This window comes from Jatropha curcas, chromosome 4 (genome assembly GCF_041381405.1).
Source record: "Jatropha curcas cultivar XTBG-Jc1 chromosome 4, XTBG_Jcur_1.0, whole genome shotgun sequence".
Lineage (NCBI taxonomy): Eukaryota > Viridiplantae > Streptophyta > Magnoliopsida > Malpighiales > Euphorbiaceae > Jatropha > Jatropha curcas.
Genome location: NC_143154.1, coordinates 22355097 through 22371696, shown reverse-complemented (window position 1 = coordinate 22371696; position 16600 = coordinate 22355097). Strand labels below are relative to the sequence as shown.

General features: G+C 31.8%; 2 protein-coding genes across 2 annotated transcripts; both read right to left on the bottom strand.

Annotated features, from left to right (window-relative positions):
* Positions 1-1446, bottom strand: HBP1 (SOUL heme-binding family protein). Its single transcript, XM_012229289.4, has 2 exons — positions 1149-1446; positions 1-602 (listed from the first exon to the last, which is right to left on the bottom strand). Exons 1-2 carry the CDS (start codon positions 1382-1384, stop codon positions 161-163), a joined length of 678 nt encoding a protein of 225 aa, XP_012084679.1. The 5' UTR covers positions 1385-1446; the 3' UTR covers positions 1-160.
* A 1622-nt stretch (positions 1447-3068) lies between these two features.
* LOC105644047 (kunitz type trypsin inhibitor 111) lies at positions 3069-3843 on the bottom strand. The gene has a single exon (XM_012229288.4). It carries the CDS (start codon positions 3805-3807, stop codon positions 3229-3231), a length of 579 nt encoding a protein of 192 aa, XP_012084678.1. The 5' UTR covers positions 3808-3843; the 3' UTR covers positions 3069-3228.
* Between the last annotated feature and the right edge of the window lie 12757 nt (positions 3844-16600).

Here is a 16600-nt window from a genome sequence, read left to right as displayed (position 1 = left end):
TTGATAAAAACATTAGTATTTGTATTTATTTATTTCTAATACAAATACAAATACAAATATATATTCTATTCTATTGTCCAACTCATATTTTGTATTTCATAAATAAAAGTTCCCTTTTATTCTAAAAAAAGAAAAAAAAAAAAAAGAAAGAAAAATTCAACTAGCCATGTGACGTAGTGAGCTCATCGTCATCCATATCAAACAACATCCAAATCTCATTGACCCTATCATCAAACTCAAATGGAGAATTATACTGTGCAACAGTATAAGCAGAGGTGGCATTTCTATGGGATTTCTGAATTGCAGTAGCCCATACAGTTCCTGCAAGACTGGCTTGTAAGGCAGCAGCTTCCTCTCCAACATTTGAGTCACTTACAAATCCACTAAATTGCCTTATTGCTACATATGTGGGTTTCCATCTTTGAACATGAAGACCTTTTGCTTCAGGTGGATTTGCTTGATTCTCTTTTGGGACATAGAAGCTAACTGTAAATGTTGATTTACAGAAAGGTCCATCACTTGGTGATACTTCAGTAATCACTGGACCTGTCATCTCTATTATTTCTCCATTCTCATTTTTTCCTTGAATATAGTCAAATAGCCTGTCAGAAGAAATGCAACTCATGGTTCAAATTTATAAAAAATAATTTGATGGACCTTCAGTTGAACTACTGTGTTAAAATGGAAGGAAAATGATCCACCTAAACTCGGTCTATCAACCCAGTCATGGATCAAACCAACAGAAAATAATTTGATTTTGAAATATAAAAATGTTTTTAACCATTCACGGTAAAAAATTTTTCTTAAAAAAAAATCTCCATTGTGATTGGTTTGGTTCATGAATTTAGCCTGATATATCAGTTGATCCATAGATTGATTCTAGGTAAAGTAAGTTTTCTTCTAGTAGAAGGATGACAAATAGAGGAAAGAATACCTTAGTTTATGAAATTTGCTACCTGTAAGCATTTTCTTCTAAATTGACAATTTTACATTCTAAAAGTAGAAATCCTGAGTGAGTGCCTTCGAATATAATCAGAAAACTAAATAATAATTTACGGTTTAAAAAATAAGTATATAAACAAACAAATTGGAAACTTGAGAGTAGAAAAAGAAGTAAAAAAAAAAAAAGACAAGTATATATATCTTACTGTAGGAAACCAGTTCTGGTAGCTTCAACGAGGGAGATGTCTTCAATAGGGGAGGTTGACATCCACACCGTAGAGTTATATATGCGAATTTCATAGCCATTGCCGCTATGGATAAGATTGAAAGACGGACACTCTATGCGATTGCAAGTAGGTGGGTATATTTTGGGTTCAGAACTTGAAAGAACACTAAGCAAAACTGATAGCTTGCCAAGCATAAGCATGCCAAATCCACCCATGGTAGTTCTTTCGACTTGAGAGCTTCTTAGCTTAATTACTTCTTGATTGGCTTGACTTGGCTTGAAGATTATATGTGTGTGTGATTTCTTTTGTTGTGTAAAATGATTGAGGTCCACATATTTTTATTTCATTTGTGCGGATGTTATTTATACACGTACCAGAGTAAAAAGATGAAGAAGCAGCTTAATACCCTTCTGTGTTGGGGATTGCTTTTTCTGACTTTCCCAAGGCTAGAACGGGCCGGTTCTGGGCCTCTCGGTCAAGGAATCTGCTCTGACTTGGACGTGGGTGGTGTAAGCCCATTTTGATTTTAATTTCGGTTTTGGTTTTAGCACTTGTTTTTTTATTTTGGGTTATAGTTGGAATCTCCATGGTTTCAAATGGCTAGGCAATTTCAAGTTATTTTCTTCTTAAGTCTATTCGGTAAAATTAGTTATTTTAATGATTGTTAATTGTCTCAGTAGCGTTTAATTATTAGCTGTTTGAACAGCTTTTCATGAAATGTTAAAAGCTAAATATTATATGAGTTAATTTTTCATAAAACGCTATATTAATATCTAAAAAAGTTAGTTCAAACGCTATGCTATCGAACACTATAAAAAGTAGCATTTGTCAAAATGTTAAAAGCTACTTAAAAAACTATTGCCGAACACAATCTTTATCGTGAATTGTTAGTTTCATTTCGGTTTAGAATTGAATTTTCTTGAATCAATTTTGGTTTGATTAAATATTAGACCGGTTCTAGTTCTGAACTGTATCAGGATCAAATTTAATTATTTAAACAGGTTTGAAATTTTAAAGAAAAATTAAGATCCCAAAACAATAAAATTTTATGAAAAATAGAAATCCGATGGACTAATGAGTCATCATTTTCAATCCAATTCAAAATCAAATTTTCCGAAATCAGTTTTGATTTTATTAAAAAAAAAAAAAAAAAAAGATAGATTCCTTTCCTCTCATGGACCACGGGCAAGTTTAACTATTGTACCGTATTTTTATATTTAGATTTTAAACTTAATGGGAGTGAATCAAATTCTTATAACTTTGCAAATTTTCTGAATATCTCTATTCTTTTTATTCCCTTCAATAAACGCATATCTTTATTAATATTTTTCAGATTTGTAATATTTTATTGATACATGCAGTTATGTTTTTTCTTTTTTTTTTGGAAAATTATTATTTAGTCCTTGATATTTGGCCAAATTAATAATTCCGTCCATGCATTTTGGTAAAATTATTATGACACCTCTAAAATATAGTTTGGTCTCACTGTTATATCAATATGATCTGCTTGCATAAATAGGAGATTGTCACTTTGGATCATGTGTACTTGGTGTCATCATTTAGTTTATGGACGGTGGACACAATTGATATCTTATACTTTATGGTGGAAACACTTGGTGTACATATGATGTGGATTCAAATTTTTGGAGGTGTTAAAGCCGTTAATTAATCTTTACTTGGGTTTAAATTTGTCCATGCTCATATTTCATAACTCCATGTGCATCGGAGATTTGCCCGGTCTATATGAAAGGGCATTTGCAAGAATTCGAAGTGGAGAGTAAGAACTATGTATGTCCGCTAATCAATTTTATTAGAGCCGAAAATCACCCCGTTATCAAAAAAAAAAAATCAAGAATTTAAACTATTCTTTTCCTGTTAAAGGAAAAATCAAGAAACAAATTAATAAGATTTATCTATAAATTACTTAATTCTTTGAAAGTACAACAGATTAAACATGGAAGTATCTCCATGTCATTTATTTACTATTACAACACAATCCAATGCCAAAAGAACACTCTTTTTGACATTTACCGGCTGAAGAAGAAGAACATATAATAAATTAAGCCCTACTGAACAGGAAAGGATATGCCATAGGAACATCTAAAATCAAAAACTTCTGGTCATTCTCAGTAAAAATACCAGCAGCCCCACACCTTGGCCTCTCACAAGTAGGGCAAGACTCAGCTGGACACCATTCAAAACTATAATCACCTCCATTATTTCGAATCCTAAAGTAATCAGCTTCTCCTCCTGTCACAATGAACCTCCTTCCCGCTGGATTGACTTCACCTATTCTCCAAGCAGTAGACTGAATACATGTCGTGAAAGCTTGAAACGTAACTGTCAAATCCCTTCCTTCCCTAATAATGGTCTCACTATCATTGTACGGCTTGAATTTGACCGGAAAACCCCGTGACACGTTGGGTGGTGTGAAGGGTTCTTGACCAACGTACAGTGGACATGAGTCGTTGCGTCTGATTAATGTTAAACCACCTGCGACATCAAATATTCCAGACTCAACATAGTATTCTACGCCGGTCTGGACCGGCTGTCCATCAGTGTCTAGCACCGGTGGCTGAGCCATGGTGGTTATGGCCATGGAAATAAAGCAGAAAATGAAAAAGCTCAACTTTGTCATGGTTATTTTGTAATAATTGTTCAATTTAGAAGATGGAATTGGGCAGAAAAAGTGAATTCTATTTATAGACAAGCATTTGTATGGATATTATTATACTTTGAGGCACGGCAATGAAAATTTTCAATTTGTCTTTATCTAATTTGATGATGATTGCTTGTACCATAAGTATTAGATTTAGACTTTTGAAACCCTTCATTTGAAGTTCTAACAAGGCAATGAATATTCAACAATGGCAGTTTGTAGGAGTTCATATACAGAAATAGAGCTGTGATAGAAGGTCAAGTTTTCAAAGTGTATACTTTTACGAGATAAGACTGAAATGCTTAAGCTTAATTTCCATATCTAAGTTATCCAAAGTTACTTGTTCATATTTGGGCGGTATTTCTCAATGCAAATCACTCAATATAAAATTGGGTATTTGTTGACTTCCACAAGATTGTATGTTTTCGTTCATGCAAAATTTGGGATTTGTATGGGAAAAAACAGATACCTTGTAACTTAAAGCAAATTTTTTAATATTGGCTTGCTCATGTGGCGTCGCGCTTGGATCAAGGTGGTATTCAAGTAAAATTTTCCTAATAATAGCGATTTCAGATTACGAACTTTAAATTTTTTATCTTATAGTTATAAAAATATAATACACTTCTATTGACTTAATTATTTGTTGGTAATTAAAATTTTATTTTCATTGAATTTGATACCTTTTTATTGTAAAAGTTTGAAACAAGAATTTAGATTATCTTTCTTTTTTTCTCTTTTTTTTTCAATAGCATCTAAAAGTATTAATTTATATTAGCAACCTAAAATATCAGGGTAGCCACAATTTCACAATATTTGGTCCGTTCTATCAATTTTATTCTGATTTGATAGTTTATAGGAATATCTCAAATTACCATTAAGAATGAAACTGCAAATAAAAAAGATTTTTTTTTAGTGAATGTTCTCTCCAGCTATAGATTAAACTTAACTCAACCTACTTATATTACGTAAAATAAATTTATAAAAACTAACATGCCTAAAGAAATTAACAAAAATGAAAAAATTCGGCTTTAAGAAAAATATGACATGAAAATTTTAAATATATATATACAAAATATTGGATGAGTGGTTTGACATTTTTCTCCTAATCCTCTTGTATGCAGCAAATATTCTATGAGAGCGTTTTACCCCTTAATAGGCGGACCTTATGCAAGCAGGATTTAGCTGATTCATATCCAACAGCTAGCTTATAGGTATTTGATAAGGTTTTTAAACAATTGTTAATTGATTTGAATATTATTTTATTTGCACTCTATTAACCTCAAAAAAATAACTGCTAACAAAATTTCAAATTAATATTTTTATGATTATTTTAATTATTGTTAGCCTAAAGCTATTTTCGGCGATAACATTTGAGGAAACGTTTAGAGTTTTGACTATGTTAAAATACTGTTTTGTAGAGTATCTCTTTTGGTAAGGTAATATTTACAATAGCTTTTAGTGAATAATATAGCATTTTTTAATATGTTATTCCACTTAATATTTAGCATTTATATATTTTTTATTGAAAATTTTTTGACAACCCTGCCCTTGATTAACCTACAACATTGGTTAAAGTCTTTCTTTCCAATTTATTGCTATGGTACTGCAAGTCTGCAATTATGTTGAAAAATTACATTATTTTATAAAAAAATTTAAACAAAATAATTTAATAATGAATTAATAGAAAGACATGTAAGAAAATTGTGTTATCATTTTAGAAATATTGATAGGGATTTCAATCAATGTAGTTAGACTTCACCTATAGATTAACATTCTTTTGACTGAAAAATAATAACACATTATATAAATGATCTCTCTTTTTTTTTATAATGAGTTCGCTTCTATAATCATGTGTTAAAATTCTAACTCAATATTCAAATGTCATTTTATCACTTTAAATTCAACAACTAATCAAACAATTATTTTTAACCGAATACTTTTACTTTAAACAAATATATAAACAGCTAATAATCAATATCTAACCGTTAACAGGTAATAAAATAACTAACAACTATAAAAACATCTAGTATTATCAAGCATGCCTAAGTATACTAACAACAGTGGTTGTTGGAGATGCTAGTAAGAATTTCAATTAACCTTGCTTTTATTTTGCATCTCTCTCTCAAATTAATTAATAATGTTAAATAATTAATTGCAATTGATAATATTAATTAATTAACCTCTCAATCAAAATCACAATAAACTATGGTAAGAGAGGTCCCACTGAAATTCTTTTTTCTATATGGAGTGTTATTATTCGTGATTGCAATTGAAGTTGCTATTGCTACAAAAAATTGGGAGGGATGAAATTAATAAAAATATCAAAATATGATGAAATTATAAAATCTCATGAAGTTCAAAGTCTTCGGTCAATATTTTTTTTTTTTTTTGGAAAATAATTTTTAAAAATAAATTGTTTTTTAGAAACAAATAGAGACTTAAAGTTTACAATTTCATAATGCTAATGCATTTGAATTGAGATTGAGGAAATACTATGTAAGATTTTAATGACTTGGTACTTCTATTGCAGGTCAAGTATTTTGTGATTGATAATAAATATTTAAATATTAGTATAATATTAAATAAATTTAGTTCAATTTGTATTTTTTTTTTTTTTATAATAATAATATTGCTTAATTATTAAGGTCAGATTATAACACATCCTGGATAATAGACTGAAGGATAAGATCCCACTCCACCGGACCAGAGATAGAACCAGCTGCTCGAGTTAGAACATGAGCACGTTTATTCGCTAATCACTTGACCAAATTAAAAGATAAAAGAAGTAAAATCCCTACACAAAGACTTGCACTCTTGAAGTAAAAAGCCAAAATAGGACAAATCCTGACACTGTTGTTGAGGTGCCATCACCATGCTCAAACAATCACATTCCACAACCAGCTCCCCCTTATGCCCGACTGCTTCAGCCAATTTAGAACCTCCCTTATACCCATCAACTCTGCCATCTCAGCATTAGCACACAAAAAGCCAAACACCATAGCACCGCCTATTGTACTACCTTGCACGTCATATACTATCCATTCCATGCTAGCACCCCGAGTCGACGAGTTCCAAGCTGCGTCAACATTTACTTCTAACACACACCAGCAGGCGGAGGCGACCACCGTACCTGATGTTGCACTCGTTGGCGACGCCGGCCTACTGACATCTGTCGGGCCACAGTCCACTCTTGAACCGCTACCACAGCTTTCCTAACAGCTCCAGCAGGTTGACAAAAGCTCCCTCCCCATACCACATGGTTACGATTAAATCAGGCTTCCCAAGCTTGAAAAAATAAGAGCTGCACCTACTGCATATCATAGTGCTGCAGAACCATAGCCATCCACCCCATAATCGAACCATCAAACTGCCACCACCCCAATGAAGACCGTGACCATAAATCCTGTGCAAAAGAGAAAGTCCAAACTGCATGGAGGGATGAGTCAATAGCCAAATTACAAACAGGACATAACAAGCCGACATCCACATTACTTTTCCATATTGCTAACCATAAAGCTGCTGGTATAGACGAACTAGACTGCCATCATTATAGAGCAACTTGTACCCTCTGGAGACTGAATAGATGCCTCTTTTATCAAAAAACCAATACCAAGAATCAGACCCGGCGACATTGCCAAAGGGAATTTGTCGAATCACTTCCACTTCATGGGGGTTAAACAACATCTGCAAGGTCTCACCATCCAAACCCGCTGCTCTACACTCATCAAATCCGCCACCAGTAACGAGTCCATTCCTCTGTTGTTTTCTGACTGCGGTGTTTGGCCATCCGGTAACCAAGGCATGCTATAAACCTCCGTGCTCAACCCACATCTGATCCTCCGTTGACATCCTCTTCTCAAAAGCAGCTAGTTAGGGATGGCAAAATCAACCCAACCCGAAATCCAGTCAAACCCGAATTTTAGGTTTTTGATTGGGTTTGGATAGGATATGCGTTTTGAAAATTTTATTTTGGGTCCGAGTAAGGTATGGGTATTGCTATTATAATCCCGAACCTGATCCTGTACCCAAAATTCAATTGAAAATTTTATTATTTTTTTAAAATTATAGTATGAATTTTTTAATAAATTGAGTTACTTGTAGTAAATCATCTATATAAATTATAATTTTATTTTTAATTTAATATAGTGTAATGAAAAATAATTTCATTATAGTTTTCATATATTAATTTAAATTAGTCAAATTTTTTAAAATTTTAGATTTTAACATTTAAAATTTAATTTCTAATATTTGATTTAAATTTTAATTTCAAAAAATGGAGAAAAATCACAATGATAATAGTGATTTTGAGTTCATATAATAATATTTTACGCTTAGTGATTTTATTATATGAGGTTTTTAGTTATTCTATAAATTAACTTTTATTATAATTATACCTGGAGAGTCTGCTACCTTTACATTTAAGTAAAGTATTATGATATTTGGAATTAAAATTTTAATTTACCACTGTTCAAACATTTATTTATGTATTAATTTATTTTCATATTTTTATATATTATATAAATCATTTAGATAAATATTTAATTTTTTTAATTCCATATAATCTAATTTTTAAAAGATATGAGTCAGTAGATAAGTAGTTATTTGTGGGTCATGGATACTCATGAGTATCTGTGGATATACCTAAACTCATTGGATTTGGAGATGGATATAACATTTTTTACCCGATAGGATATTGGGTAGGGCTCGGAGACTGGGGATGAAATTGGGTTTAGATATGGGTATTGCACTACTTGACCGAACCCTAGCCATTGCCATCCCTAAAGCCAGTGTATATACTGGTCCATATATAGCTTAGATTTCTACCCTCCCCAGCTTCTAACACTGATGAATCTTTGAAATATCGAGCTTTATAAATTCTCGATACTAAAGCATCAGGCTCCACTAATAATCGACATCCCTGTTTTCACTAATAAAGCTAAGTTAAAATCACACAGCCGCTTGAAACCAACATCACCATCCTACTTCAACCTACACATATTACTCCAAGAGAAACAGTTTATTAGTTAAATATAAGTATAAAAGGATAAATATACCTATGTACTATTTTTTATATCAATTATATTTCAATTGAAAAGTTATTATCAATTAGACACAATATTTGCAAGCCATGTATTTCTCACGCTCGATTCGTGTTGACTTTGATAAACGAATACATAACTTCATTTAGGATGGCCTCTGTGGTAAGAAAAGGAGTCACCTTGTAAATTGGCACTTCAAATGGTTCTTATAATGGAAAATCTGGCTATGTGCTTGCTAAGAAAACTATGGATTTTAATTACAATCCTACTTGGAAAGATCTATGGAAAGTAAGAGTGCCTCAAAGAGTTTATCGTTTTGCTTGGTTGTTGCAACATGACAAACTTATGACTAATAATAGTAGAATAGAAGATAGTTGTTATTAATTCTACATGCTCTTTGTGCAGTGCTAACTATAGAATCCATAGAACATGTTCTACGAGGTTACTTTTATGCTAAATAATTATGAGCTAGAAATTTGGATCCCAACTATTTCGTTGAATTTCTCAGATGGAGATATGAAGACCAGTAAAATTAGGCCATTCTTTTAAGTATTTGATAATGCTTCTGCAATCTTATGCGTAGCTTTATGGTGTATTTGTCATTGGAGAATTGCAGTTGTCTTTAAAGTTAAATGGCAGACTCTAGAATCTAGATTATATATATTGCAGTTTTTGTTAAATTTTTGCTTTAGGACTGCTACAAGTTGCTTTTTTATTTCTTTTTATTGCTTCAGTTTTTTTTTTTTTTTAATAAATACCTGGTCAATAAGTTGTTCCTATGGTTTAAGAAACTGTTTATCTGTTTATGATTTAGTGAATCATGTTTCCTAGGAGTTTGGAGATTTTTTTAGATGTAAATGATTGTTGATGAATGAACAAAAAGAATCCCTTCGCTTTATTCTTTTATCTCTCTTCTCTCTTAATATTTTCTTTCTTTTTCAGTTTTGATTCTCTATTTTACTCCTTTGAAACTAAGGATATGGTATCAGAGCTCTCTTCTTGTTAAAATGGTCTAAGCCATTTTAACTTTACCACCACTTAACTTGTGTACTCTTCTTTTGGGTCATCTTTTTACAGTGAGGGACAGTTGTCTCTTACCATCTTCCGACAAAGGTAAGCTACTCGGTATAGTCGACAAAGTAAGATTACTTGACACTGAATTTCCTAATTCAAGAATTATAGAAAAATTCTTGTTATTGTGCCTAAAAAATATGAAGCTTCAATTACCACCTTAGAGAACATAAAGGATCTACCCGAGATCACTTTTGGCAGAGCTATTAAATGCTTTGCAGGCTCAAGAGCAAAGAAGGCTTATGAGCCAAGATGGTATTGTTGAGGGAGCTTTGCTAGTCAAGCACCAAGATGCTGAAAAAAATAAGAAAAAGAATTATAAGAAGAATTAAACTTCAAGTTGTGACAGAAGCTTAATGGGAACATATCCCATATGCAAGCACTGTGGTAAAATTGGTCATCCACCATTCAAATGCGGGAGAAGACTAGGTGTAAAGTGCAATAATTGCATTCAGCATGGACATGACGCCGTGATTTGCAAAAGCAAAGCTTAAAAACAAGAGGTAGAAGCTCAAGTGGCTGATCAAGATGAAGAGGATCAGCTCTTTGTGGCAACATGTTTCTCAACCATTAGTTCTTTAGAATGTTGGCTAATCGACAGTGGTTGTACAAGCCAAATGACTCATGACATGAGTCTCTTTAAGAAATTGAAGCCTGCTAAAATCACAAAGGTGAGGATTGGAAATGGCATCCATATTTCAATCAAAGGGAAAGTAAAACATTGCAATTTCAACAAGCTCAGATATAAAAATAATTTCATATGTGCTTTATGTACCTGATATTGACCAGAATTTACTAAGTGTAGGTCAGTTAATAGAAAAGGATTTCAAAGTGCTCTTTGAAAACAGACACTACCTAATCTATGATGCTACTAGTCATGGGATTTTAATGGTTAAAATGAGAGGTAAAAGTTTTTCATTTGATCCAACGGAGGAGAAGCAAGCAACTTATCATACAGAACCCAATGTCACACAAATCTGGCACAAGAGACTTGGCCATTGTCATCATCAAAGAATGCTAAACATGAAGAAGGACATTACAAAAGGTGTCTCTGTACTCTATGATTATTTGCCAAATTGTTGATAAAGATATACTATTAACCATGCAAATGTAATAGTATGGTTTTGATGTTATTTCTTTGAAAAATTATTTCTATGTATTTAATTGGAGATTTGCATTAAATGAATAAATTTTTCAGCATATTTTATAATAATAGTGTTAGTACATTTTATACGTATTTAACTGAACCAAGTAGAGAATGATTATTTTTATACTGACTATTAAAACATATTCTCTAGACCATTAGAAATAAGATTTATATTCTTAATCTTCATTTAATTAATATGAGCAATTATAAATTGTTTTGTGCTTCAATTCATTAAAGAGTGAGTTTCTTTTATCGGGACAATAATTCTCAATGCATTGGGCAAATGCAACTTGTATTTGTGAAATATTAATTAATGATAAAATTCATGCCTTGGTTTAGAGAAGATAATGCACTTTAATTAAGCTTATAAGGTTTCATTGTGCAAATCCTGAAGGTTGATTTTTAATCCAACACATGAAATAAGTTAAGTGACAATCTTAAAAATTAAAATTGTTATTTAAATAAATTGTCAGTGAATTATTTTATTTAACAAGCATCTGTAATCTTTACATGGGGAACATAAGTTATTCTGTTATAAAAAGTTAAATTGATAGGTAGTTCAATCATAAATTTTTAGTGGAATAATTTATGATTAATTATAATAAGAATAAACTGGTCCTGCATGGATTCTTATTATCATTTGTAGCTTTATTAATTTATTCTTGCGATCCCTGCTGTGTCGTAATTATTTGGACCGTACGTGGGTTATGTATTTTAAATAATTAATAGATTAATTTTTTAATTAAAATTTTATTTATTAATTTTAATTAAAAATGGATAATCTATTTTATTTAAAATATTAACCGCGTAGGTAACAGAACGATCAATTTTATCGTTTGCCTCCCACGTGGATAAGAGATATTATTGATTTTTGAATACACACTAGATATAGCAGAGTATCGAGAAAAATAGTATGTAGTCTCTCGAGAAACAAATGTATTGTGATTTTCTGCCCACTCAAAAAAATAGGATTCACAAAATCAATGAAGGTCACACGGCAGAAAGCTGCAGGATGACTTGAAGATATCTGGAAAGAACTTGTTGGCTCAAAGGTCAATTTCTAATCTAGGATTTTGATGATTAAAACAAAACAAATAAATTTAAATTATATTATTTGTGCTAATATTATTTTATGCAGAATACTTATGGAAAGAAATCGTACAAGGCAAATCCTACAAAATCCATAGTGTGTGAAGATAATTCGAAGACCCTAATGGTTAGGTATTTAGGATACTTTGTAGGATAGAGAGAAACTTCATATATGAGCACATAAATTAATTTTTCTCTCAACAAAATTATTTTTCGGAAATTAGATTTTTTCAAAATAAATTCTTTTATTTGTTTTCGAAAAATATTCTTTAAAATCAAAATGATTTAATTTCCTAAAACTAAAGAGATTACGTCTCTAATGTTTTTGGTAATAAATCATACATTATCTTTTCGGAAATATCTTTTGAAGATCTAAAGCACTTCAATTTATTCTCTTACCTTAAAAACGGAGGAAGAATCTTTTTCGTTTTTTTTTAGTAAGAGCATCTTTTTGTAAAAAATATTTTCCATAACAAATTGCTGCCGAAAATCTTTTGTTTAAAGGAAAGTAAAATCGTGTTTTATTCTCTTACCAAAAAGGATAAAATAAATTTTTAGTAACAAAGATTTTCATATCTTCTAAATAAGGAAAGAAGATATTCTGATTTCAAAATGAAATATTCTCTTTCCAAAAGCGAGAGCTTCATAGCTCTCTATATAAAGGAATTCTTCACTCTTTGAACGTGGTGAAGTAAGAGTTTTCGTTTTAAGAGCATTCTCTCATTGATCAAATCTTTTTCTCTCAAAACTTACTCTCTACCCCCATTTTTCTTTTCATCTTTACACTTTACGTTTTTATCTTTAAAGAGAAAAGAATTTTGATTAACTACTTTTGAAAAACGGTTATGTGTTCTAAACGATTTTTTAATCTGATAAACTGTTTTTCCTGTGCTTATATGTGCATTTCTTTCTGTCTATTTAGATTTTGTAATCTATAGTAGACAGGTTTTTATTTGATAAACTTGTGTGTAATAGCTTAGGTTAGAAGCTATTGTGAAAGAGGTTATCAAGCGACCTTCTCCTTGTGTGAGATTTTAATGTCTTGAATTGAGTTGTTGTACTCTGCCAAAAACAGAAAGGGTTGAGGTTAACTAGAACCTTTGGAAAATCTAGTGGGATAAAAGGGTAGATCTAGGTGTTGATCTATTGCCTTGTACTGTTGGTTTGTCTCTTACCCTTGAAAAGAGATAACATAGTTGAAGATCACAAGATGCGTCTTGGGGAGTGAATGTAGGCGAGTTAGTGCCGAACCACTATAAATCACTGTGTTGATCTTTTAATTTCTGAAGTTTGCTTGATACTGCTTTTATTACGCTTCTGTTTATATTTTAGAAATGCTAAAGTTGAAAATGAATTTGATGTTTTAAAACTGTATTAAGTCTTATCTTTTCTGAACATTAAAACTCTGGAATTCTGATAAGTGAATATACCATGTTCTAAACAGTTCTTCTATTCACAATATATTTCACTGCTTGGATTTCTAATTAATTTTCTAAACTTTATGAGGAAGTTCTAATTACAATAGCTTTCCATCATAAAGTAGTTCTGATACTTGATTAAGGCTTTGTGAAGCAGATCTAAATTCAATAACTATCTCTCACACAGTCTTATATGATTTTCTAAACTTTATGAGGAAGTTCTAATTTCAATAGCTTTCCTTCATAAAGAAGTTCTAATATTGAATAAGTCAGTGTGAAGCAGTTCTAATCAATAGCTGCACTTTGCACAGACTTTCTATCTTTTATGAATAGAACATTGTGAGGTAATTCTAATTCATAATCTATTCTCACGAGTTCTGTATTTTTCCGCTGCACTTAGAATTCTATATTTTGTTTTGAAATTCTAAAATTTATATTTATTTTTAGAAAACCCAATTCACCCCCTCTCTTTGGTTGTGCCATACATATACGGGATCCACAGAACTCCAATGAGCGAATCTGCGCTACAATAGGTTTGTTCTTGTGTAATTTATATGTGGTTTGCTTTCGTACTTGTTTAGATCATGGGTAGTTTTCGCTGCTTAATTCACGGCTCCCATAATTGTTGTCAATTTTGTATACAAAACCGGATGTCATTTCCTAAGACAACTTGGAGAGCTTCACAAAGGTTGCAGCTAAAATACATACGGATGTGCGAGGTCCTCACAGAACACCATCATTATAAGGTAGCCTTTACTACATTCTTTTCATTGATGATTTTACAAGAATGTTTTGATTTTTTTTTTCTTGAAATTTAAATCAGAAGTGCCTGAAGTATTTTGAAAGTTTAAGAAAATGGTGAAAAATCAAAGTGGCTGCAAGATTTAAATTCTGAGGTCTAATAATGAGAAGGAGTACACCTCGACAAAATTCAATTTATTTTGTGAAAAAGCTGGTATTGAACATTAGCTTACGACTCCCTACACTACAGAATAAAATGGAGTCAACGAAAGGAGAAGTAGATCAATAATAGAGATGGCCATGTGTATGTAGCATGAGAAAGAGTTACCTAAAACTTTTTAGGTTGAAGCAGCGAATACAATAGTTTGCAAAATCGACTTCCAATAAAGGCTTTGGAAGGTAAAACTCAATTTGAGGCTTACTATAGGTATAAGCCTTTATTAAACTTCCTTAACATATTTGGTTGTGTGTGTTTTGCTCATGTTCCACAGGTCAAACATGACAAACTTGACAAGAAGGCAATAATGGGCATCTTTGTGGGTTACAGTTTAGTTTACAAAGCCTAAAAGGTGTATCATCCTCAAACAGGAAAAATAACCGTCATTAGAAATGTAAATTTCAATTTGGAAGAATTGTGGGGCTACGAGAATTCATAAAATAGGTGAATTTTTATAAGAACTAAAAAACTAATGCACCTAGAGACCAAACAAAAGATCAAATGGAAGAATGAATCGGAAGATTATCAACTATAAGCTACTTTCATACATCTATTAAAGATGTAATGTGGCAATTTGTGAACCACCTCACTATAAGGAAGCTCTAAAAAACCCAAAATGGAGAAAAGCAATGGAGGAGGAGACGCTAATTATTAAAAAAAAAAAAGACTTGTGAGTTGCTTGATAAGCCTAAAGATAGAAAAGTCATTGGCATAAAATGGGTATTCAAAAAAAAAAAAAAAAAAAAACTTAATGTGGATTAGCTCCATCAATAAATACAAGGCCAATTCGTCACAAAAGGGTATGCCCAAATTTTTTCTGTTGATTATTCTGACACCTTTGCTCCTGTTGCCAGGTTAGATACAATCAGGTTGCTACTAGCCATAGTAGCACAAAAGGGTTGAAAAGTGTTCCAGTTAGATGTCCAATCAGCCCTTTTACATGGCATATTACAAGAAGAAATATATTTAGATCAGCCAGAGGGATCTATAAAGCAAGATGAAGAACATAAAGTCTACCTACTTCAAAAGGCTCTTAATGGCTTAAAACAAGCACCAAGAACTTGCTACAGCAGGATCGATGATCATTTGACAACCTTGCCTTTATAAAAAGCTCTGAGTTCAATCGTATGTGAAGCTAAAGGATAATGACATTCTTATAGTGCCGTTCTATGTTGATGATCTTTTGGTAACTAGAAATAATACAAAGCTGGTTGAGGAGTTCGAACAAGAAATCATACAAGTTTTTTAGACCTAGGCCTTATGACCTATTTTCCTGAAATAGAAATCAAATAAAATAAAATGAGGTGTTCATCTGCTAGAAGAAGTATGTGAAGGAAATCCTGAAGAAATTTCAAATGGAGGAGTGCAAAGCTATAAGCAGGCGAATGAATCAAAAAGAGAAGCTAAATAAGGAAGATGATGCACATAAAGTTGATGAAGGATATTTAGTAAGCTTGGTTGGATGCCTAATGTATCTCACTGCTACAAGACCGGATATTTTATTTGCTATAAGTCTCTTATCTTGTTTTATGCATTTTGGTGTCAAATTTAAAGAGGGTTCTTCGTGATCTTCAGAGTCGATGATTTTTTTTTTTTTTTTTTTTTTGTGAGACTAGGTGTGTGTACTTCTATAGATGTAAAGTTGCAAGCTTTGAGTCAAGAAACTTGGTGACTTATTTTGGCTTATAGAAAGTTGATAATGAAATACTAGACTTCTATCTCAAAGGAACTAGTGATAAAAACCAAGGTCCAAAATTTCCACTTCCCAAATGTGCTGGTGCAAATTCAAGAAGTTCTCAAACATCCATTGTAGGTTTGTGGTCATTATTGCTATAGGGAAGCAAATCATATAGCAGATATGTTAGCTAATTTGGTTATGTTTGGCAATGTGGGTAGGCATGTCCTTCAAGCTCCTCCAAATGAGGTTCAGAATATCTTACGATGAGATAATGTAAGGTGTGGCTTGGACACGAGTTGTGAGTATAGTTGTTTCTCTTACATAAATATAATATAATTTGTTTAGAGTTATTAAATTTTGTTAATAACAATT